Source organism: Rhipicephalus sanguineus, chromosome 4 (genome assembly GCF_013339695.2).
Source record: "Rhipicephalus sanguineus isolate Rsan-2018 chromosome 4, BIME_Rsan_1.4, whole genome shotgun sequence".
In the NCBI taxonomy this organism is placed as follows: Eukaryota; Metazoa; Arthropoda; class Arachnida; order Ixodida; family Ixodidae; genus Rhipicephalus; species Rhipicephalus sanguineus.
The window spans coordinates 193,376,535-193,399,499 of record NC_051179.1 but is presented as its reverse complement, the minus strand read 5'-3'; the positions used below and the strand labels follow the sequence as shown (position 1 = coordinate 193,399,499).

General features: G+C 44.4%; 1 protein-coding gene across 1 annotated transcript in view; it reads left to right on the top strand.

Moving 5' to 3' along the window:
* LOC119391949 (F-box/LRR-repeat protein 20) overlaps positions 1-22,965 on the top strand; it is an 81,055-nt gene that overhangs the window by 40,778 nt on the left and 17,312 nt on the right. Inside the window, exons 3-5 of the mRNA XM_037659592.2 lie at positions 7,770-7,853; positions 8,078-8,192; positions 20,279-20,457. Coding sequence (XP_037515520.1) covers positions 7,770-7,853; positions 8,078-8,192; positions 20,279-20,443 — 364 coding nt within the window. The 3' untranslated portion in view covers positions 20,444-20,457. The remainder of the gene's footprint in view (positions 1-7,769; positions 7,854-8,077; positions 8,193-20,278; positions 20,458-22,965) is intronic.

The window sequence follows — 22,965 nt, the reverse complement described above, 5'->3', positions numbered from 1 at the left end:
AGCATTGCGCGAGAAGTTAGCTTCGTTGGTCCAACGTACCTTGTTAACGAAGCCTGGGTCTTCTCAGTTTGCAAAGTCTGTGCGGTTCTGAAAGTCGCGAGCCTCCAATGCTTGGTACAGCTGCGCGTGGTAGGGAAGAAGTTGTCTCTTGTTTAGTATTCTCCACACCGAAGATTTCGGGACACCAGCTTCAGCACCGACACCACGGACACTTCTGCAGAAAATTTGGACAAGATATCCCTCTCCACTTCCTCGCCCAAAACTGAAGATCTGTGCCGTTTCATGGTAAATGTCCCATTCTCTTTCAGCGTTTCATATGTACGCACAATGGTCATTGAGCTTGGCCGCATACCTGGATGCCAGCGTTGAAACAGCCTGCCTGCCTTCTGTGTCCGCGTGATGCACCTAGGGCCAGAACCATATTCGCTCGTTGCTCATTCGAGTACGGTATGTCAGCTGCTTACACAGGTTAAAACAATGTAACGTTGCTGTCCAGAACACGAAGGGTTACGGGTGTCTGAGGAGCACCTGAAGAAAAACAACTCGTCAGGAATGGTTCGCACAACGCAGACGCTTTGTGGGGTCTCTTTTTGTTCAAACTGCGAAATTGCAGCAGCCATCGAGGCCTTTCATCATTCTGTCGCGTTTCGCCCTATCTGGTGAATCAGAATCAAACTGCTGTTTTTTTTCCTCGCAGTCGTGACTGCTTTATCACCGCGGTAGCGCTTGGCCAGCAGCGTGCATTTGCACCGTCATTCAACGAAAGACGGATGCCCAAACATCGGCCACTTTCAAAGCACCCTGTCGCTTCCCCGTGGCAGCCGCAGGCGATGTCGTTCACTGGTTGCACGCTTGAGAGCAGCACTATAGCAGTGCGCTCGCGGTCCGTCTGTGGCCTCTTTTTAAATTTCGCGGGCTTTCTTTACAACGCGGAATAAATAACACCGTGAGACGTATCGTACAGGAAGCAATTCAGTCCGTGGTTTCTAAAAGTGCTCTACAGCTCAGTGTCCATATTTTGGGTTTTCAGCCAATAATTAAAAAGTTAATTAATGAAATATAATTAACTAATTAGATTAGTGGAAAATAAAAAATAGCCTGAGTATCTATGGGCTAGTGTGAGTAGGATACGTTTGGTCCGATTTGGCTCTGATGTGCTTTTCATTTTCAAAGTCTTGGCTCAAGTTATGTGGGACAACCTGTGTGTGTATATATATATATATATATATATATATATATATATATATATATATATATATATATATATATATATATATATATACTAACAGTGAAAACATGTGAATGAATACACCATGAACAGTAACAGTGCATTTCACGTAATGTTCATTTATAAATATAGAGGAAAGGGAGAAAAGCACTAAAAACAGTACACACGATCAGTGATTCCACTCCTGCGCCAACTGCGCCAAAGTGCGCCAAATTGTATTTACTGCGCCATCCTGATAATATCGAGGAAATATGCGCCAAACTGCGCCAAAGTCTCGGGTTTGGGGGCGTCTTCCACCGGCAATCGCACCGCCGGCGCGTCAGAACATGTGCAGCTCGATCTTGGGGCTGCCAATAAAGTCGCAATCATGGACCAAGAATTATACCGCTGAATAAATAGCGCTCGCGCGTGCGTTCCGAGTAAGCCACGATGCCATGCACGGTGCCGACGCAGCTTTTGTTCTGCAAGTCGGCTCGACAGCAAAACGCGCTCTCCGCAGAGGCTCGTGACATCTAGGCCTATCGGTAGAGAGAAAGTGCGACGGCGATTCATCGGCGGACGTCGTCTGTTCCAGAAACGCTGCTGATAGCTCGTTTCAAGCGTCGCACGGCACGTAAGGAAAGCAATGTTCAGTAATAACTACATGAGTGCCGCTAAAATGTCTGTCACTTCTGTTTCCGGACATCGCGGAATGAAATCTGGGATCGCTGGCAGTAGATATATGGGACAATATCGAATTTTCCTTGCTTCGCGTTTATGGAAGAGCACGCGAACGGTGGAAACGCGTTGACACTTTTCCTCAGATATACTTTATCCATAGATCTTCATCCAGAACAGCTTTTTCTTAATTCCTTCCGCCAGCACGTCCGAGTTTGTAATCACTCTGCGGTAAATACCCCCCTAAAAGGCCCTGCCCTTTCGAGCTCACGTGCTAGGGTTCCAATTCGAATTTTTGCTTGCTTTTTTAAAAATGTCATCTCATTAGTAAAGTCATATCCCCTGGTCGGAGCAGCCGCAAATGCGCAGCTGTCAGTAGCGGGCCCGTCGCTGACGGCCCACAGTGAAGCGGCTACGCCATGTTACACGTCCGCCCCTCGCTTTCGGGGGTCAATAGCTAACGGTTAAAAAAACTCAGTTTCGCTTAAGAGCGAAGCAATGAATGCGATACCAAAAAAATTGTATTGTGAAACGAAGTAAGACTAGCAGCTAACTCTTTTGGATCTGATCTCGCGTAACTCAACAAAACGATGGTTTAAGGGAATATGGCCCCTCCAGGAACCGAAGCGTTTTCTTGCTCTGAGTTCTCTAAACGCGAAGTAAGCGTTGAGAGCACAGCAAGTTTACGAGCCGTCTCCTGATGCCTCGAGATAGCGCGCGCGCAAGCGACTGCGCCCTTCGAATGATGCGGTCCCCCCCCCACCCCTTCCGCTCCCCTGGCGTCCCGTCATGCTCCTTACGAAAGACGGGCGGGGCGTTTCCTCTCTGTTTGATGAGCAATCGACGGCAGGCCCACACGCGGGAAGATGTTATCTCATGCGCTGTCCGTGCGGCGGAGACAGACGGCCGGCTAGACAGACGGCTGAGACAGACAGACAGACAGCTGAGACAGACGGCCGCGTTCGTCGCCAGCGCTCGCGAGCTTTTACCCGCGGCTAGAATGCGCGTGGTGATGTTATTAATTTGGACTTTATACGGAAAATTACGGCAACGGCGACGGCAAAAATCCGCCGAGAGTGTCCATATAATTGCTATCGCAAGGGTCAATGTACGGGGCAGATTCTGCGCCCCCCCCCCTCTTAGGTGATTAGGGGGAGGCGCCCCCCCTTGCCCCCCCCCCCCCCCCTGTGCGCACGCCTATGCTCCTGAGATGATTTTTTCCATGAGATTTGCAATGAATCGAAATATTTCTAGCCTTCATAAGAGCCCCATAATAATACTCAGGTGCTTGAATGTTAATGCAATATGCTTCTGTATTGCACTCCAGGATGTAAAATTCGCTGCTCCAAAGTGCTCCCAGATGCAAAATTATCTGCTCCAAAGTGCTCCAAGATGAAAATTTCGCTGCTCCAAAGTGCTCCAAAACGCAAATTTTGCTGCTCCAAAAATTGCTCCAAATCAGAAGTCCTCGGCAGCATCACTGCACGATGAATAATTGGTATAATTATTGGTTCAGGAAATGAGCTTTGAGTGTTGTTTTTTTAATGCAGTAAGAGATGGCGATGTTTTGACGTGAGGAAGAGAATTCCATGTTTTGATAGCACAGAATGATGCTGTCATTTTGCCATAATTAGTATAAGCTTTAGGCAGCAAGAAGTTATTTTTTTAGCACAACGATTAGGGGTTATTATTCAAGGAATCTAAGGAAATAAGGCTTCAAGGAATCTAAGGAAATAAACTCATGAGTGAGATCTTTATTAATTAACCTGCAAAGCAAGGTAATTGAGTTAAATGCAAATAAATCATTAGTGGGGAGCACTTTATTCTCCATGCTTATGATATTAATATTATCGCGACTAAAGTTAGAAATAATGCGCAGAGCTTGATTTTGTATATGTTGAATAGATGAGAAATGACACTGATATGTGTTGCCATAGGCAGCAATACCGTAATCGATATGACTATGAATGAAAGCGCAATAAAGTGAAAGGAGAACAGGAGTAGACAGACAATGTCTAGCTTTTATTAATGCTCTTATGCCGAAAGAAGTTCTTTTCCTAACTTGTGAAATGTGGCTTAGAATAACAGAGAGCTGAGCTAGTTGGTAAGTATTCATTCTAAAAAGACAGGGCGTGCAAACACGGACACAAGAAAGAAGTCGGGACACCACAAACGCTGGCGTCCTGACTTCTTTCTTGTGTCCGTGTTTGCACGCCCTGTCTTTTTAGTTGTGAAATGTGATTGTGAAATTTTAGTTGTTCATCGAGATAGACACCGAGAAGTGAAACACAGTTGCTAGTCGAAATGAAGTGGGAGTAGAGGGTTACCTGAGGTGAAAATTGTAGTCGTTTTTGAGGAGAACGGAAAACCATGAATTTAGTTTTGTTTGGATTTAAAATCAAGTGAATATTCTGGCACCAAGTGGCAATGTTAGCTAATGCACTGTTTAATTCATTAGTTAACGTTGTTAAAGATACATCAGAGTCTGAGACAGTAGTGTCATCAGCGTATAACATGCATTGTGAGGGTGAAGCGCGTAGGGGAAGATCATTTATATAGAGAAAGAATAATAATGGTCCCAAGATGGAGCCCTGTGGCACCCCCTGATTAATTGTTTTAGTGTCTGAAAACTTGTCAGATAAATAAACTGTTAGATTTCTGTCACACAAGTAGTTTTCCAGAAGGATTAACACTGGCCCTGTTATTCCGTAGGCTTCTAATTTTTTTAGTAACATACTGTGATTAATTGTATCAAAAGCCTTGGAAAAATCTAAGAATAAGGAACCAACAATAAGTCCTTTGTCTATGGAACTCTTAATGTAGTCAGTTAATGAGATTACCGCCAAGTTCGGTTGAACTACCAGAACGGAAACCGAATTGGCAGTCGTTCAAGAAATTAAACATTTTTAGGTAACTATTCAGGCGACTAACAAATAGTTTCTCAAATAGTTTGCTGACGGATGATAAGATAGAAATAGGTCGGTAATTAGAAATAATTGACCTATCCCCTTTCTTAAAAATGGGAATGACTTTTGTGTTCTTAAGGGTGCGTGGAAAAATTCCAGTTTTAAAGATGCTGTTAATTATGCTGCCTAGTGTTGGAGAGATTAAATGACCTACCATTTTTAGGTGGCGTGCATGAATGCCATCTAATCCAGGAGAGGTATCTTTAAGGTTCTTAATCGTGGTGAAAACTTCTTCTGATGTTACAGGGAAAAGAAAAAACAAAAAATTAACTCGACTCATGCTACATTCAGCGCCCGTGTGATCCTGATTGTAAATTTCAAAAAAAGAAGTCACTGAAAGCATTAGCGATTTCAAGCGCGTCATCGTGCGTACAGTCATTATACATGATTTTTGAGATTGAAGCGTGACACGTTGTTCTGTTCAGGAATGTATTGAGCAACTCCCATTTTCTTTTAGAATTGTTCTGGCGACTTACAAATTCTTTCATAATAATTTTTCTTAGCTTTCTTTAGCAAAGAATTTAAGATGTTGCAATACTTTTTGTATCTTGATGCCATTGTTAGATTGAAAGGCCGCTTCTTTGTTTTTTTGTATAAGTTTTCTTTTTTACGCATGCTTTTAAGAAAACCTCTGGTTATCCAAGGACATCGAGGTGAATTGTAACGCCGTTTACATTTGCTAATAATTGTATTCCGAGACACGGCTTCCCGAAAAAAATCGCAGAAACTTTCGATTGCATATTCAGGGTCTTGCACCTGACCAATTTTAGACCAATCAATATTACTCACGTCTTCTATAAAGCTGTTCTTATCGAATACTTTAGCTAAGTATCATGTACTGTCCGAGCTATTCGACGAGTTAAAGATGACGAAAATAAGATAATGATCGCTAATATGAGTTTTAATGACCCCAGAGTTAGGTGCAGGAGTGATGTTAGTTAATGCATGGTCTAGAAGCGTTTCTGTTCCATAAAGAGTACATGTTGTTGGCGACGTTATGAGTTGCTCGTAACCAAATCCACTAAAGCAATCAGTATAATTTGCACACAGCCCGTTGTCGATATGTAAAAAATTGATATTGATATCACCCACTATAAAAACAGGTTTATTTTCTGAAGCTAATATGTTGAAAATGCGATCCAGGTGAATCATAAATTCAGATGAACATGATGATGGCGAACGGTATATACAGCCCAAAACATATTTTTTTTAATCAACGGACAAAAACGAATGATCAAGTTCAATCCATGCCAACTCACACTGCGCAATAGGTATACGAGTGTCACGCCTTCTGGTGTAGGGGATTTTATCGGAAATAAATATAGCTGATCCTCCATGACAATCATTTGAGCGGTGACAGTATTCTGATTGATAAGACGGAAATCCAGACATGTCAGCTTGACAAAGCCATGTTTCGGTTATGCATATGAAAGCAAATGGAACAGAAAGGGAAGTAAGAAAGCTACTAACATTATCGTGATTACGCCGAAGGCTTCTTGCGTTCATGTGCAGGAATTGTTGTCAGATATCAAAGATCGTACTTTAGCGGGTGACAGAGAGGCCATGTTTCCTTTATATGTTGCATTTCATGGTCCTAGTCAGAAAAGGAAATCTATGTGAAAATGCGCAGATCTGTTTCTGTCTGAATGCCAAACACCCTGCTGTTGTTCGTCTTTCGCGTCTTTATCTGGCAGTTTTCTGTCCAGAGAAAGGACCACCTTTTTCCTTTCTTCAATGCAAGAGCCCTACAAAAGAGCTTTTTGTTCTCGAGAGTCAAGCGATCGTTTACATACACGGCCCGGTCAGTCGCATTACCGAAGCTGATCTGGGATGTGTGAATCCGTGCTTTTCGCGCCTTCTTCTCAAATTCATTTTTCTTCTCGTGACAAACAAAATGTGCAATGATATTTTTTTCACCAGATTTTGCAGCAACACGGTGAACACAATCAATGTCATCAGTCGAGACAGGACAGCCTATTGCCTGCCCAACCTGCTCGAGAATGGCTGCGCAGTCTTCTCCTTGAGTACTTGGGACGCCCTTTATTTCAACGTTGTTCATTCTGGAATACTGATCAAGGTCTGGCAGTTTTTTTCTGAGGGCTTCATTTTCATTAGCGAGGGCTTTGTTTGCAGCAATAAGCTCGTCCTGTCTTGCACATATTGCATCATATTCCTTACTTAAAAATTCCACTGTCTCACAAAGGGAACCCTGTTTGTCGATAGAACGGTTCTTGATTTTTTCTAGTAACCTTCCTGTTAGGTCATTAACGAGGTCCTCTAACTTGTTTTCAAACTTTGACTCGAGCGATTCGAGCCTTTTCGCGAGTTCAACATTGGATGACATGCTAGTTTACAGCAAGACAACAAACCAAAATGCACACGGGCTCAGCAGCAGTCGTGGTGAATCTATTTTACAGAAAACACCTTAAAATGGAGCGCAACCAACCTGCAGATACAAGAAGAGGCGCATAGGTGATGCTGACTTTGCCGCTGACTGCTGCTGAATGTGGCGACGACACTGTCCGCAGAGTCTTTTATAGCCCTTGTGGAGCGGCTAGCTTACTGCGCAGGTTCAGAGTGCCGCCAACAGAAGTCTGTCAGTTGATTCGAACGCCCTTCCGTCCACGTGGAAACCGATACGGTGATCGTCAATGCTACACCCGGCAGATACAAGAAGAGGCGCTTAGGTGATGCTGACTTTGCCACGGACTGCTGCTGAATGTGTGGTAGTGGACATTCAGCAGCAGTGTGGTAGTGCGAACATTTATGTGTTGATTAGAAATGTCCTTGTAATTATAGAGAGAAGACAGCAATTTGCGTCCTATTGTTCACTCCCAAGAAAGATGGAACTGCCCTCTTGGCAACATTCCCATGCACCTCAACCATCTGTAGCAGTGCAACTGTGTTATTACATGCAGGTGCCCACAATTGCACACCCTCGAGCTGCCTTGGTGCTGGGACATCACCGAGAATGGCCTGGCTGCTATCGTGGCCAACTGCCAGTGAGTGAGGCTTGGCATGTTCTGAAGCCCAGTCTTGTGCAGCTAATGCTGAAGACAGCATGCAGGGAGCCATATTTGTGGGGATTCCTGAGGATGCAAGTAATAGGGATAGCCATTGATGTGCATGTGAAGTGCACACCTAGCATTGAGAAAAAGCAGCCTCTGCCGATGCGGCCGGTCAATCTATCCCGATTCCTTTGAAGAGAGTTGCCTCATTTGTGCAGAAACCTGGTGAACCTGGTTCTGCTGGGTCTGTTCAAGATCCACGGCTTCTGTCTGGCCGAGCTGCCTGCACGCATGCCCCGCCTACGATGCATCCACCTGGAGCAGTGCAACGAGGTGATTAGCTCCTTCGGTGCCGGGACTTTCTTGAGGGTACAGCTTCATTTACCACTGCGGCTGCAAGGCCTCTCCCTGCTTGACTGGTGTCACCAGTCTGTGGTGCAGATGTGCGGTGCTGCGCCAAGGTTCTTAGTTGCATTGTGGTGCAGGCAAGGAAACCATCTGGCGGGGTGATGCAGCTGAAATGTGCGCTGTCATGCTGACTGTGCTTGCCGAGATGTTTGCTTATTTAGTCTCTACTTTCAGAGGTCATTAACCCTCTGAGGGCTTATGCTGTACATGTACGGCATCACCTAACAGGCACCAAAGGGTTTACGCCGTACATGTACGTCATTGCCCGTATGTTTAAAACAGACGCCTTTTGTGATCATTTCTCTTGCTTGGCATGTGCAGCCACGCTTCGGGAATACATGGAATTTTTTTTATACGCCGATGCCTCTCCGTTTCTTTTTTATGCTCTACTACAGCGGTGCGCCGGCTAGTTTTGGTTTTGTCCTTCGGCGGGTTCCTGCTTATTGTGCCCGCAAAACTGATGGCTTTCTGGTTTAGAATGTTTCAAAAGGTGACGGATTTGTTACTGTCTTGTTTATTGCTTCCCAGTAAGCGATTACGCCCGTTTACATGCAGGCTCTGACTGACACTAACGATGCCGCTATGGTTGCGCTCCTGTTTCGGAGACTTGCAAAAGCTGCTTCCGTTTCATTGGTGATAAGACGAATGATTATTGTAGGTGTCGGACTTGTTTTAACAGCAAAGCTGTTTACCAAATTGTTCCTCGTGAGTCGATCGCAGAAAACTATCATCATATTAACGGGTATGTGCAGCTACCTGAGAATGAGTACACAGAGAGAGAAAGAGAAAAATTCTTGCCAAAAAAATGCCAAGCCTGCGCGGAAAGCGCAGCACAGTCACAGCGAAAGCTGGAAGAGCGGCATTTCTAGAGCCCGTTGTAAACTCTCTTGGGGCTACTAATACAACTACACTAGCACGGTCCCCACTACGCCATAAATCACAATATTTATGAAATTGGGAAGCACCTACAACGCCATTATTCGTCATTGTGCGCAGAAGCGAGGTTCCAGCTACACATATGTCAGGCATTATGTGCACTTTGTTTACGTGACGACTGATGACGATGAAGAATTGTGGCTCAGCTCTTTGTAATGGGTTGGAAGCTTTAAACGGCTCACCAGTTACGTAATTCGCATTGTGTGACGCCCGGTCGCTATTTAACTCTCCCACCATGCAATATAACATACATTGACGTGAGAAAGAGAGACAGAGAGAGGGGGGAAGAACTTTGTTGAGACCCTGAGGAAATGGATGATGGGCTTATGGGCTTCCTTGGCAACCAATGCAAGTGCACTTGCGAGGAACCCACTACGCTATAAATCATTGTAATTTTACCTGAGACCCTGAGGAAATGGATGATGGGCTTATGGGCTTCCTTGGCAACCAATGCAAGTGCACTTGCGAGGAACCCACTACACTATAAATTATAATTTCTGTGAAGTAGGGCAGCAGCCACTATGCCATTTTTCGTCATTCAACGGAGAGCCGTGGTACCCGCTAAAAACATGTAAGGCATCATGCGCACTTTGTTGGTGTTGTGCCTGATGACGATGAAGAATTATTGCAGAGCCCCTTGTAGTGGGTTGGAAGCATCCAACAGCCCACTCGTCGCGCAATTCGCATTGTGTGACGCCTGGTTACAGAATTCGCGTTGTGCGGTGCGTGGTTGTTATTTCACTCTTCTACCACACTAAATTACATATGGTTCCTTCTGTGGTTCCTTCTGGACATGAGGCCTGTATAGCGTCGTTTTGCAAGGCAGTTCTAAGCACCGGCATGGCTCTGAGGTACAGCACTGGGCTCCCACGCAGAGGGCCCAGGTTCGAACCCCGTTCCATCCTAGAAATTTTTTCTTATTTAGCTTTTTTCTTATTTCGAGCGATAGTGGTTACGGACACCGGCGGCGGCGGCGGCGGCAGCGGCGGCGGCGGACAACTACGCCACCAAAAACGGCCGTTGAAATGATCTCATAACAGCTTTTGCTGTAAAAAAACTTCTTCACGAGGCGGGCTTCAAACCCGCGTACCCTCGATTGGAAGGCGAGCATCCTAACCGCTTGGCTAGCCAGGCATGCTAGCAGAGCATAGCATAGTGTTGTATAGTATAGTGTAGCAAGGAGGTGGAAAACAGAAGTGAGCATGAGGAGGAGAGACTAAAGCGTAGCACAGAAGGAAAGAAATGCAGGAAGAGAAAGAAAGAAAGAGGAAGCAAGCATTACAACGTCTAGCGACCAGATACTGCAACATCTGGCATGCGCAGTAGCTAAGCCATGCCCACCAATGGAGACATCGCGCGCAACCTCCTCTCTATAGTGCATAGCCTGTCTGCGTACTCCCGAGGAGGAAGCGGCACACCTCGAAGCTAGACGTGTCGGTCGACGGGGAGTGCGAGCGGCGATGGGTCCGTGCTTCGCTGTGCCGAGCTTTGCGCAACTTAGCGCGAACTCCATCTCTGGAGTTTGGACATTCGTGTCGTGTCTGTGACTGTCTGTGGTTCAACTTGAGCCTCTCTGCACTGAGAATCAACCTAGAAACAACCTAGCATCGCCTAGCTAAAGCCTAGCAACAACCTAGAAGCAACCAAATTAGACTTCAGAATTGTCCAGTTTCGCTGTTTCAAGTCTTGCACGACTTGGTGCAAGCTCCGCCATTTTTATTTGCTTTCCGGATGTGCTCACAACTACACAATTTTCTTTAGTGTGCTCACCCACGCAGTTTGCTACGGTGCACGCCGGTTTCTCAGCTGCAAAAGTGAGTCTAGCGGCGAATCGGAATCTGATTCAGTAAATGTCAGCCCATCATTCGAGGCGTTGCTTACGAGTTAAGATTCAGATGTTTATGAGCGAGCGACATCTCAAAAGCATGCGCGGTGAGATGATGCTGAATGAATAAAAAGTGGCTTTTCTCCCTCCGTGTTTCCACTTGACGTCGCTTCGCGCACTTATTTTTGTATGTCTATGAACTACACGGACGTTTAATGCAGCGCGTAATTTTTTAACAGTCATATAGGTTTTGTTTTGTAATTTATCTTCCTGTTACTCATGAAGAAAACCATGTGCATGTAACAACTCAAAAGATCTTTTTGTCACTTTTCGGTAACCCAAAAAAGTTTTAGACAGTTTTTTCTTGAATAGATTTGTCTGAATAATTTAATTCGGCAATAAAAAAATACGCATTTTTGGGACGCATTTCGCACCTTGGACAGTGCTTCAACACTACTGGAGCATCCTCAGGTGCTTTGAAATCATCTGTAAGCACTACCACTACGTGTGTTGCACCTCATGTCAGGTTTGTTTATCTGTACGGTTAGACTGAACAGGCTACATTTTTTACGATGGAGCTACATGGAAGTAGTACTTTATAAATGTTCTGAAAGAGTCACAACAGTGCACACTGAAGCAAGAAAACTCCGAGCAGAGAGCATGGCCTGCATCTTTTGTTGTGTGGTTTTGTTTTCTGGGTGATGGGGACAGTCAAGCCATCCCACTTAAACACTCGTGTAAATGCTCTTGTGTAGCTGTCGTGCAGTTCAGTAAGCTTGAACCCCAACATTCTGCCTGCACTGGAAAAGAGTATTGGCACTGCTGGTGTTAGCTCGTGTAAAAGACAGCGTTTCAGCACTATCATTTCACATGTCACAAGATTAGGCACATGACATATGGTGAGCACCATCTGTGCTGGCACAGCACAGAATGCACCAGTTGCACCAGTTGTGCCAATCCATGCCAGAACACAAATCTATTTCATCATGCTAAATCACGAGGGAAAGGATCCTGATCTGTGTACACCAGAGGTACGCTTTCAGAAACAGCACTTCGGGTGCCACACATCGCTGTGTTTTTCACCTTGACTTGGTGAGTGACCGCATCTACATCCTCATATCTGAGCTTCCAAATTAGTGGTACATAAGGAAATCCAAGTAAAGCTATATTTCCTAGCGTGCTTGTGTTTGCTGTATGAATTGGCGATTCCCATTTTTATTTTGCACAACAGTTCATAAGTTGTAATTCTTGTTAATTTCTGTTTGGCGAGGGCCTTGTGACTTTCTTTGCAGGGCAGCCACAATTACAAGACCACTTACATCTTCTTCCAAGATTTCTATTACCGCACACCCGGCCCAAATATTTTTTCACCACTGAGCAACAGATGCTGCTGTGTAGCTGACATATTTGATGCCATGGTGACATTGCACTTTTGTTGCACGGAACAAAATTGCTTGCCACATTTGCTGCATGTTGTACATGCAGTCGCAATCAATGAGATTGCTGATGGTGACCACACAGTTCCGAAGGCACACAGCCAGCAGGCACTGAATCAAAACAAAACTACTGGTTGCCACCACAACTGCTGCAAATAAAACCGTGGTTGCTATCGACATGGTAATAATTGCAGAGTTCTGAAGGCATGGGGTCAGCGAAGTGTGAGGCACGGCAGTAAATGCAAGAACAGAGGCTTTAAAGGCACAAATAAGAATTCTCCCATGTGGTTCCTACTGTTGCTTGGTGGAAGGATATGAGAGGTGTATGAACTGTGGGGAGCGCAGCAAGTGTGCGCTGCTGTAGTTCCTGACACTTGCCAATACATGGTAATCAGTGCCTCAAATAGGAAGATGAAAGCATTTTACTTATTTATTTCACGACACTGCAGGCCTGACAGGCCCAGGCAGCAGTGGAATATCAAGCGACAATTGGTACAGTTTGGGTTCACACAAAAAAAAAAGCAAATAAACGAGGCTACATCACCGCACATGTAATACATACTTTGGAACAAACAAGAAAAAAAAGACTAAAACAGTGCCTTTTCAAAATCAACCTCCTCAGAAATGGGCCTAGGAGGAGCATCCTAGTCAGAAATGGTCTATGGAAAAAGACTGTGTTAGAATGCATTAGTTTTAGCACATATTACTTTCTGTGCTCAGTCATGGGTACTGTATTGTCACGTGGCCGTGGAACTCGCAAATACGGAACTCTTTTATTTGGATGAACTTGTGCCCGTATAATGAAAGGTACACTGATAGCGACAAGAGGAGCATCGGCCGTTGAATAATCTGACCAGCAGTAAAGCGCCTTTTATACCTGCAACATAGAAGATTATTCTGCATCGTACTAGTGTTTGGATGTTGCAAGATCGTAATGCTCATTTCGTGTGGATATTGTTCATATGTAAGCCGCAATGCTAGGTTTTGTATGCATTAAAATTTTTCACTTAAATACTTCTGGTACGTGGCCCATGAAGTTTAAGACTATTCGAAATGTCAAATGCAAAAGAGATTATGTCCCTTATTTGATGCATTCTCAATTAGAAAAGTGCATATTAAGATTTCCCCAGATATTTGGCCACTGCCAAATAGGTGGAGGCGAATATTCGAACAAATTCGAATGTTCGAATATGTGACGACCTATGAATGCTACGCACTTATTTTCAAAGTAAAACATTGCTTGTGTGTACCTATTAGGTAACGTTACTGAACTTTGTGGTTCCCGCACCAGTGCATATTTATGCTGCATTCGTGGCAACTAGCTTTGCTTTACTGTAATCACTGAAAAATATGCATGACGTGCACATCACCTTTGTGCTCTGTTTCAGCCTGTCCGGCACGCCCAAGCGACAGCGGCGATTCCTTTTCCACCAACCTTTATTCTGCAGGTCTCTTATATGTTGTACCTTCACTTTCTACGAAAAGATGCAATAAATTAACTTTCAAGAATGTTACCTAAAGAATGTTTAGATGCTAGGAAGAGGAAATGGGAATGGGCGAGGATCACATTGCATAAAAGGGTCTTTTGAACATGCTATTATAGCACTTAAAGGGCGCTCATGTTGTGAACGTGTCAAAGCAGTTAATGAAAGGGATAATTGACAATCACCTCCCTTTCATAACCCTTCCGCCACCTCGTGGGATTTTGCAGAACTCATTGGAAAAGCAGTTAATTTTTTAACATAATGATTTGTAACGAGTGCATTACCAAAGGTATGTCCAGTGTGCCGCAGCCTCATGAATTGCTGCACAAATCGATTGCTGCAAAACTTTCTCGAATCAACCAAGAATGAGTGGAGATTTGTCGTGCACTTCAAGTGCTTTCTTTCTTGTCACGACAAGTGCGCATCATGACCTTGAGTGCGTGATGATCACTCTTTCCCGTTGTGATTCCCGTGCACGAGTGTGGCTCACTGTGTAACGTTAGTAGACTGTGGAGCATGGTGCCGGTGTGTGGCAGCACCCTGTGTTCAAGGATTTTTCACAACTTTTGGAAGATGCACATGTGGCTGAGGACAGAAAAGCTTTAGGTGGAGCGACAGAATTATGAAATTTGCCGGCATAAAATGGAATCAGCTAGTGCGGACAGTCATTCTTCTGTGGACATGGGATAGGCTGATGTTGATGATGATGATGACATAGTCGATTCAATATTCAGAGACAGTTTTCTTGACTTATTCGTATTCGATTCACATTAGAAAATTTCAATATGTGCACCCGTTTAAGAGACTTGCCTAATTATTTGACTGGTTTGAGTTTTTCATTGTAGCTTTATTTCACAACCACGTGCTAGGCTGTAATGTAATGTGTTGCATAGTGCCGAATGGAGCTGACACTTGGCTGCGTAGAAAGTATTTGTGATGTCTATTAAAGGGTCTCTAAAATGTTTCTTGAAATCATTTAAGTGGTTGAGCTACAGCTAGAGTAAATCGTTTACACCATAGTTTAAGCGAAGCACCTCATAGAGCACTGCACAGGCCGGATTTTACGGCCCGAGCCCAGCCCGGGCCTAAAGCGCGGGCCCGGGCGTACGAGACCGAATCCAGCCTGAGCCCGGCCCTGGCGTACTTGACCGTACCCAGCCCGAGCCCGGCCCGGGCCCATCGTTCCAAGCTCGGGCTCGGCCCGGGCCCGGGCGTTCATTACTAAACTAATCCAGGGCGTGCTTGTTCATGACCATGCCCGACCCGGGCCCATTAGAGGATATTAGTTGTTGATGATGATTATTAATGATGCCGTGCGCTTTGTAGTGGGCGATCGGACGGAAAATCCAGTGTGTACATGCATCGAAATGTTGCTTTGCCCGCGGTGGTAGCTCAGCGGTTAAGCTGTTTCGCTGTTAAGTCCTAGGACGCGGGTTCGATTCCCGCGGCCACGGCGGTCACAATTTGATGGGGGCGAAATGCAAGAACACCCGTGTATATACTTATCTTTAGGTGCACGTTAGAGAAATCGAGGGGGTTGAAATTGATCCGGTGCCACTACGGCATGCCTCGTAATCATATCGTGGTTTTGGCACGTAATACCAAGGAATATAAATGAAATGTACCGTATGTGTCAACCTTGAATAAAAGACCGAAATCTTTATTCCTCCCATGGGAACAACCGTGATCTGGCCCATTGTTAGTGCGGTTAATATATATATATATATATATATATATATATATATATATATATATATATATATATATATAATCACATACGTGATCTGGCGTGTTTATAAGGAAACCCACCACGATGTACTTGTTACTTTGACAAGGTCTGGTCCAGCAGACGAAACGTTACTGAAAATATACAGTGCCAATCTATATCTATACTGGTGAAAAAAAATAGCACTTCAACTGTTTTTCTATTTTTGTTGCTAAGCTTTACTAAGAGCCAGCTCTTTGCACATGTCACTTCAGCTTGGCACAGTATACCTTAGACCACGCAATGCATAACGCTCGCGTGTGCTTGAAGGCCCGACTTACGCCTTTTAATGAGCGGGTCCGAGTCCGGCCCGGCCCACAGCCTCAAGCCCGGGCCCGGCCCGGGCCCACCGGAAAACGCTTCGGACGGCCCGGCCCAGCCCGGCCCGCGGGCCGGGTCGGGCCCGGGCCCGTGCAGTGCTCTAGCACCTTGTGTCGAAGGAGCCACGGGCAGCTGAAGGTTACCCTTTTCCCAAGCCATGCTTTTTCTCCTGAACTTCTTTGCTGACCAATCAGTGCTAAGCACACTTCTCTGTGATCCTCCATGAATGTGCCATAGAGCACAGAGGCCTCATTCTGGTTTTCTAGTTTGATTTATAGGTGCCACCACACACTCACTAACTCACATCTTCTCCTGATGACAAACTCTGAGAGAAACCAACCAGATGAGTCACACAAGTGATGTCCTAATACAGTGTAGGGGTGCCTAAAAATTTAGCAGCATTCTGTGATCTGTAAAGATTTGCATGCTTGAAACCTTATAATAAGTTATATCTTTATGCAGAGTGCCTTACACTTTCTGTCCTCACCTATACCCATGAACAGCGTGATATCGATGATTTCAAATGTGAATATCCTGCTATTGAAATGACCCTAGATGACTAGCGTTATTCACTTTTAGAAAAAACACTACTCTTGTCATTATGTAATAGATTGAGCGCAAACGGACGGGACACAAGAAGACAAGGCGACTACACGAGCGCTCGTGTAGTCGTCTTGTATTGTGTCCCGTCTGTTTGCACTCAGTCTATTGCAGAATGAACCAACGCACCCAACAAAGCATCTTGTCATTATGCTTGTTTGTTTCGTTTTTCCACCATGCAGAAGTTTTTAAAGCGTTGCCAAAGTCAGCTGATCCACTTGTCAGCGCGGCATCGGTGCTGCGCGCTGCAACTTCATGGGACTGCCGTGTTTCTGCAAATTCTAGTGCATATGTATGTGACATTTTTGACAAAGACAGTGTCCGTATCCCATAAGACAATGTAGGTTTGCTAGATTTCAGTAACCGGCCCACAATGTAAACAGGTATCTGCTAGAGAAAGTTCCATTTCGCTTTCTTCTACTGCTATCTTGCTGGTCATGATTGTTATACACAGCGTTTCAGCGTCACGTGCTGGTTACCGCGCGAGGAGTTGCGTTTTTTTTTTTTCAGGAGAAGATAGCCAGTTGTTGAACGTAGCATCGTACGTGTTGAGAAGAGGACCTTCCCCATGGTCAAGCTTCCACCACATACATCTGAGTTCTTGTCGCTGCCTTGCCACTACAATCATTGCATGTTGCTGATTGAATAAGAGGACTTTAGAAGTTGAGGTTCTTTTTTCTAGTGGTTATTCCTTGAATCTTCATTTCTGCAGTGAGAGCATTAATTTTTCTGCTTTCAGTTTGTTGCAGGCTTTGTGTGGTCGACGCGTCTAGCCATGTGTGCACACTTAATGTTGGTGACACATTGACTAAATGGTAGCAAGATAGACAAATATCGTTTTTTTTTTTCTGCTGTTGTAACTTCTTTTCTTGCTGGTTTCATGTGAGCCTGTCGACTGTTTAGTATGTCTGTGATATATTCTTTTCAAACCTTAGCTAGAATAATGTGGTGCTAGTAAATGTCCACTTCGTCCATCTCAGCTTCCAACTGATTGATGTCTACGGTTTCGATTGATGTCTACAGTTTAGTATACTTTGTTGTCAATTCTGTAGAGCACATTGTCCTGGTCAATCAAGATTCAATGTGAGTACTTCAACTCATGTAATGATAAGCACTCCAAATGCAGAAGACCTTTGATGCTTGCGGTGGCTTGTGTGACGGCTTCGGGTCAAACCAGATGCCTCCTGTCATTTATGGCCTCCATCATCCGCTTCGGTGCCATTAATGTAGGAAATCACTGGTCTGCTACGCTGCAAGGCAAAGTCACTGCCCAAGTCTTATCACTGAAACTTGCAGGCCTCTGAATGTATTTTGTGATCACACTGAATGTATTTTGTTTGTGCTAGTAATGTGTAGGAAGGTTACTCTACAAGCTGATGTCAGCATTGGTTGCTGACACCAATGAGCCTTTTAAACAGTGCAGTGAACACATATCAGGGCACGTCCATGCAAAGTCATCAGTACAAGTGCTCTGATCGCAGCACGGTGCATATCCATACTGGCTGGTTTCTTCCATGCTGCACCTTTTTCTGCTTTAGCTGGAGTAATAATATGCGACTAATGCTCCACCACACACAGCATGTGTCCCGGTCTTGTCGCATTTCCTGTGTGCCAGGCACGGTCAGTTTCGATATCACCCTTGAAATTCAATGATGATTATTTTAACGTGCAGCTTTTGCAATTGGTAAAAAATGGGTATGCCATAAGTTGTCATGCCCGACAACTTTCCCATATAAACAACTGGTCTCAAGTCAATAATTAAAAGCTTATTGATTTTCGTTAATTAGTTGCTTCAGTGTCACTTTTGCTGTGGCAAGGTATTTCCGCCTCGACATAGAGTTAGTGTGTGAAGACGACAGGAGCCTGACTGTCGTAGGATTTTTTTAAAGAATCTGTATTGCCTTAAAAAAAAGCACCCTGTGTAGCGAGGGTTATCCAACAATGTGAGAGAGCCAGTGTGTTGAACTGAATTCGAACTGAAACCAATACTCTTTAGCCTGAACCCCCATTATATGGAGAATACAAGAAAGGCGGGGGTTCAGATGGGGACTCGTCCAAGTGATTCCCTAGTAGTGCTCAACAAATGTTGCTGGGCTAGTGGGTTCATATTTATAAAGGAATACTGGAAAGCATATCTTCAAGAGGGGGCAAAAATGTGCTGCGCTCTCTGTCTGTTTTGTGACCCATTTTGAAAGAGCGCTTTCCAGTACTCTTATCAGTGCTGTATGACCGGATTCTTGAACAAGTGCATGAAGGCGGTCACGTATGCAAAATAGCTGTCCGCTGCTGTGTCTCGCTTTCGCGCAGCCTCTCATTTCACTGTCTCGATTTAAACAAAGTAATTTATTACTGCTTGTGAGGCAGGGTGATGAAGTGAAGAAGACCACTGTGAGCTGGGGCCTTTGTCCTGCAGTGGGCGCAGTGTAGGCCGATCAGGATGGCAGTTTACTGTTCTACCAATATCAGCACCCTTGCATTCATTCAAAACCCGGTACGATGTTGCAGCCTTGAACTCTAGGACCACCGAGATCCACACTAGATGCATCTGTGACATACTGATATTTTTTAACATTATAATTTTAATGTGATTATGCACCGGATGTAATCCTGCTGTGTCACTTGGAATGAACATTTACTAAATCATATGAGGAGTTTTGTTGTCAAGCAGACTATCCAAAATGTTCATTTCATTTATTGTATTGTCATTCACTGGTCATTTTTCTCCAACATTCCCTTTCAAGCTGGCTCAAAAATGTTGCTCTTTATGCATGTACTATTGTAATTTCTGTTTCACCTATTCTCAGTATGATTAAAAATGAGAAGAAATGTGGAAAAGGGATACATGTGTTGAACATTTGCCTGCCGTGACGTGCAGTTTTCATTAAATGCCCGTGTTTATGAGTGTCTACGTATTTTCACTGAATTTCACTGGTGCTTATGTAAAAACATTGATAGCTGTTTCCATTATGCCAACGGGTCGATTGCTTCTGCCTGCTGACAAAACTTGCAACTGTGCCATGCACTCGGCACAACATTTAGTTGGAATTGAAAAGGAAATTTAATGGAAAATCCCAAAATACAAGTTCAGGTGAACTTATGAATGCAATGCTTCCTGAAGTGTTTCGGCTTTGCAGAACCTATTCAGTGTTGCAAGCCAGTTTTCAAACTGCTGATAGATTTTTATTTCTCCGAACTGGAACTGAAGAGGAGCAAAATAGAATGTGTTGAACACAAACCGAACCTGCATCTTTTTCAGTTTGCCACCCTCCTTATGACACTCATGTGCTAGAAATCAGTAAAACTTTTTCTTCAGTTAGGGGTTACGTAAATTTACACTTGTCACATTCTCAAGAAATTGTTCAAGATGTGCTCTTTTCAGACAAGCTTGAGACGGGCAAGCCCTGGAATTTAGTCTATCAAGACATCACACAGTTTGGGGTCTGCTGCTTGTTCTATGTAAATATCCAAGAACAACTGTACTTGTTGTCTCTTCTGTCGCAGCACACAAAACCACTGAACCGAACTTCACTAAAGAAGAGCACCACAAAATGTGTGTCTGTCTTTGTTAGATGCAGCATGTATGTTTATATATACTTGTTGTAACTTGGAGTTGTACACCTAAGGGGCACAATGCTTCTTGCCAGGTGGTGGACTTGCTGTTAGAGTCACTGGCCCGGCGGCTGCCGCATTTGAAGGTGTTCAACTACTACGGGGAGGTGGTGGTCCCCTTTGAGCAGTCGTCTTCGGCGGGATCATCCCCGCGTGCTGAGCGGCATCTCTCGGCACCTTTGGAGCAGTGCCCGAGCTGAGCTCACTGATGCAGGTAAGAGACTGCACAGGCATATCTTATTTGGGCTAGCCTAACTTAGCCGACATCAAACCACCCTCTTCCTCCTGTGGTGTGTTGACTGCGGCAAAAAATGTGTCTGTCTGCAAGCACCAACTAGGCCAACAAGCAGTTCTTGTGAAAGGTAGAACTAGACAAGAATGAAAGAAGGACTCGTTTTCTTTTCTAGGCACAACCTAATGCAGCCAAAGAAGGCATAAGGTAAATTACTTATAGTTTTTAACTGTAGTGTAGTAATTATGACATGAATGGATGAAAAAACAACCTGCTGTCAGTAAACACCAAACCTACAACCTTCGGATAACTGGTCCGATGATCTATGGCAGCAGTCGGACCCCCGTCTACTCACTATATTGGGTATTTCTGCGCCCGTATTGCTGGGAGTGTTAGCCAGTGCCATTCGTAGCCATGGCAGCAAGACACTTTTTGATGAGCCTGCATTCAGGGTGTAGTTTTCGTGCACACAGTGCGGGCATGCACACGTGGATGTAAAAGAAACACGCCAGCGACAGCCACCAATGTTTGCGCAGTGCTTAATTAACGTACATGTGGCCTCTGCCTAATAAAACAACAATGGTGTGGAGTGCATGTGCATGGGAGAGCCTCATTGATACGATACGGTTAAGTGGCCACATTTGCGATCGAGAGCACAGAAGTGCAGTTGTGCTTCTTTACCAGCACCAACGTTGAAGGCAATCATGTCGTATGTTTTTCAGCTGTTAAATTCCGTGTGACCAATGAAAGGTGCTGGGCATGTATACAGTAGAAGCTCGTTAATTTGGATTTCACAGGACCAGAAAAACTGTCCGAATTAACCGAATGCCGAGTTATCGAAAGTATCAAGGAAACAATAAATAAACGTCATATTAGATCAATTCACTTTCATTTTCTGGAGGAATATGTAAATCTAGCAATTACTTTGTATAAGAGCGGTGCAAAAGACGCAATTTTCGTCATTTCAGACTTCCTTGACAACGTGAAGGACACCCGTGCCTTAATCCAAAGCTTGCTCGCAACCCATACCTTATCACAGAGCAACAATACGATTGTGGGTGGTGACCATGCCTTACTGAAAGTCCACGGCCTTTCGGCTGTCCACGAGCGCCATTTTTGTTCATTTGCGGAGCTTTGCGCTTGGCGCATTGCAAGGATTGTCTGAATTAAGTGGGTGGCGGCCAAATATGACCTAAATAACGAGAGTTTGATGTCATTAAACAATGCATGAGTACACTTCCAAGTTATCCGATTTTCCGACTTAACGAGTGTCAACTTAACGAGATTTTACTTTACTTGAAAGCAGTAGCTGCCTATCATAGCAGCTTCCTTGCAGTATTCACCTGCCCAGTGCCCCACATTAAACCATCGTTGTGACAACAAGTGCGCAGTCCAGTGAACTTGCTCTGGTTCTACAAAGGCACCACTGTTGCCGCAGGTAGAGGCTTAGTAAGCCAGAAAAAAGTGATAGGAGGAACCTTGAAGTTCCCATGCCTGCTTGTCGTGAAGTCATGGATTTTGGTGGCATCTGCTAATGCCAAGATAATTACAGTGGAACCCAGTTATGTGTCCCCTAATTTTGCAATGTCTTTTCTTTTATGACGGATTAGTGCAGTACATGGAAATTAATCGTAGTGGGAACGCGTTAAAAATATTGATTATGTGATGCGAGTTTACACACTTTGAGAGTCTATATGACTGCTCACTGTAGACCTAACTGCAGGAGATGCACTGTTCGCTCTCTGGCATTGACCTTCTCGCATCATGTTCCAAGGTCTTTCTTCATTGTGCACTGCCCCGAAGCCATTTAAAAAAGTGGGTATTGACCTTTCATGAGAGCTCCACAGGCCGTTGCTGGATTATTGTGTGCGTCGACTACTTTACACGTTATACCGAGAAGGCAGCACTTGCTTCAGCTACCACAACTGATTTATCATTTTTTTTCACCAACTGTAGACTCACTAACATGTTGGCCGTCTAGGCTCATCACAAGAACTGAGATTTTATTTATTCATTTCACAATACTGGAGGCCTAACAGGCCCAAGCCGGAGTGTGATATAAAAACACAATTAGTATAAATCAGATTTACAAGCCAAATGATGCCGTAGGTTCCGCATTCGGGCTGGTTGATACATGATTACCAGTAGGAGAACAACACTAAAAAGACGGGAAAGGACAGACCACGGCGCTGACTAGCAGCCAAATTATTCTTCCAGTCAGCATCCACCACTATCTCAATTAAACCGAAAAAAAAAAACAACAGAAAAAAGTGAAGAGACAGCCTGCACAAAGGCAATACAAATGATCAGTGGGACAGAAATGCTAACTCTTTCGGAAGGAGCGAATTCGAAGGTAGGCTTACACATGCCTCACCACTAGTGTGGATATGATAAGATTAAGAAATGAGACGTATGCGTTTGTCATGGTATTTTGACAGCAAAGTCGAATCATCAAAAGATGGCTGGCAACCTCAACCATTACAATGAAGA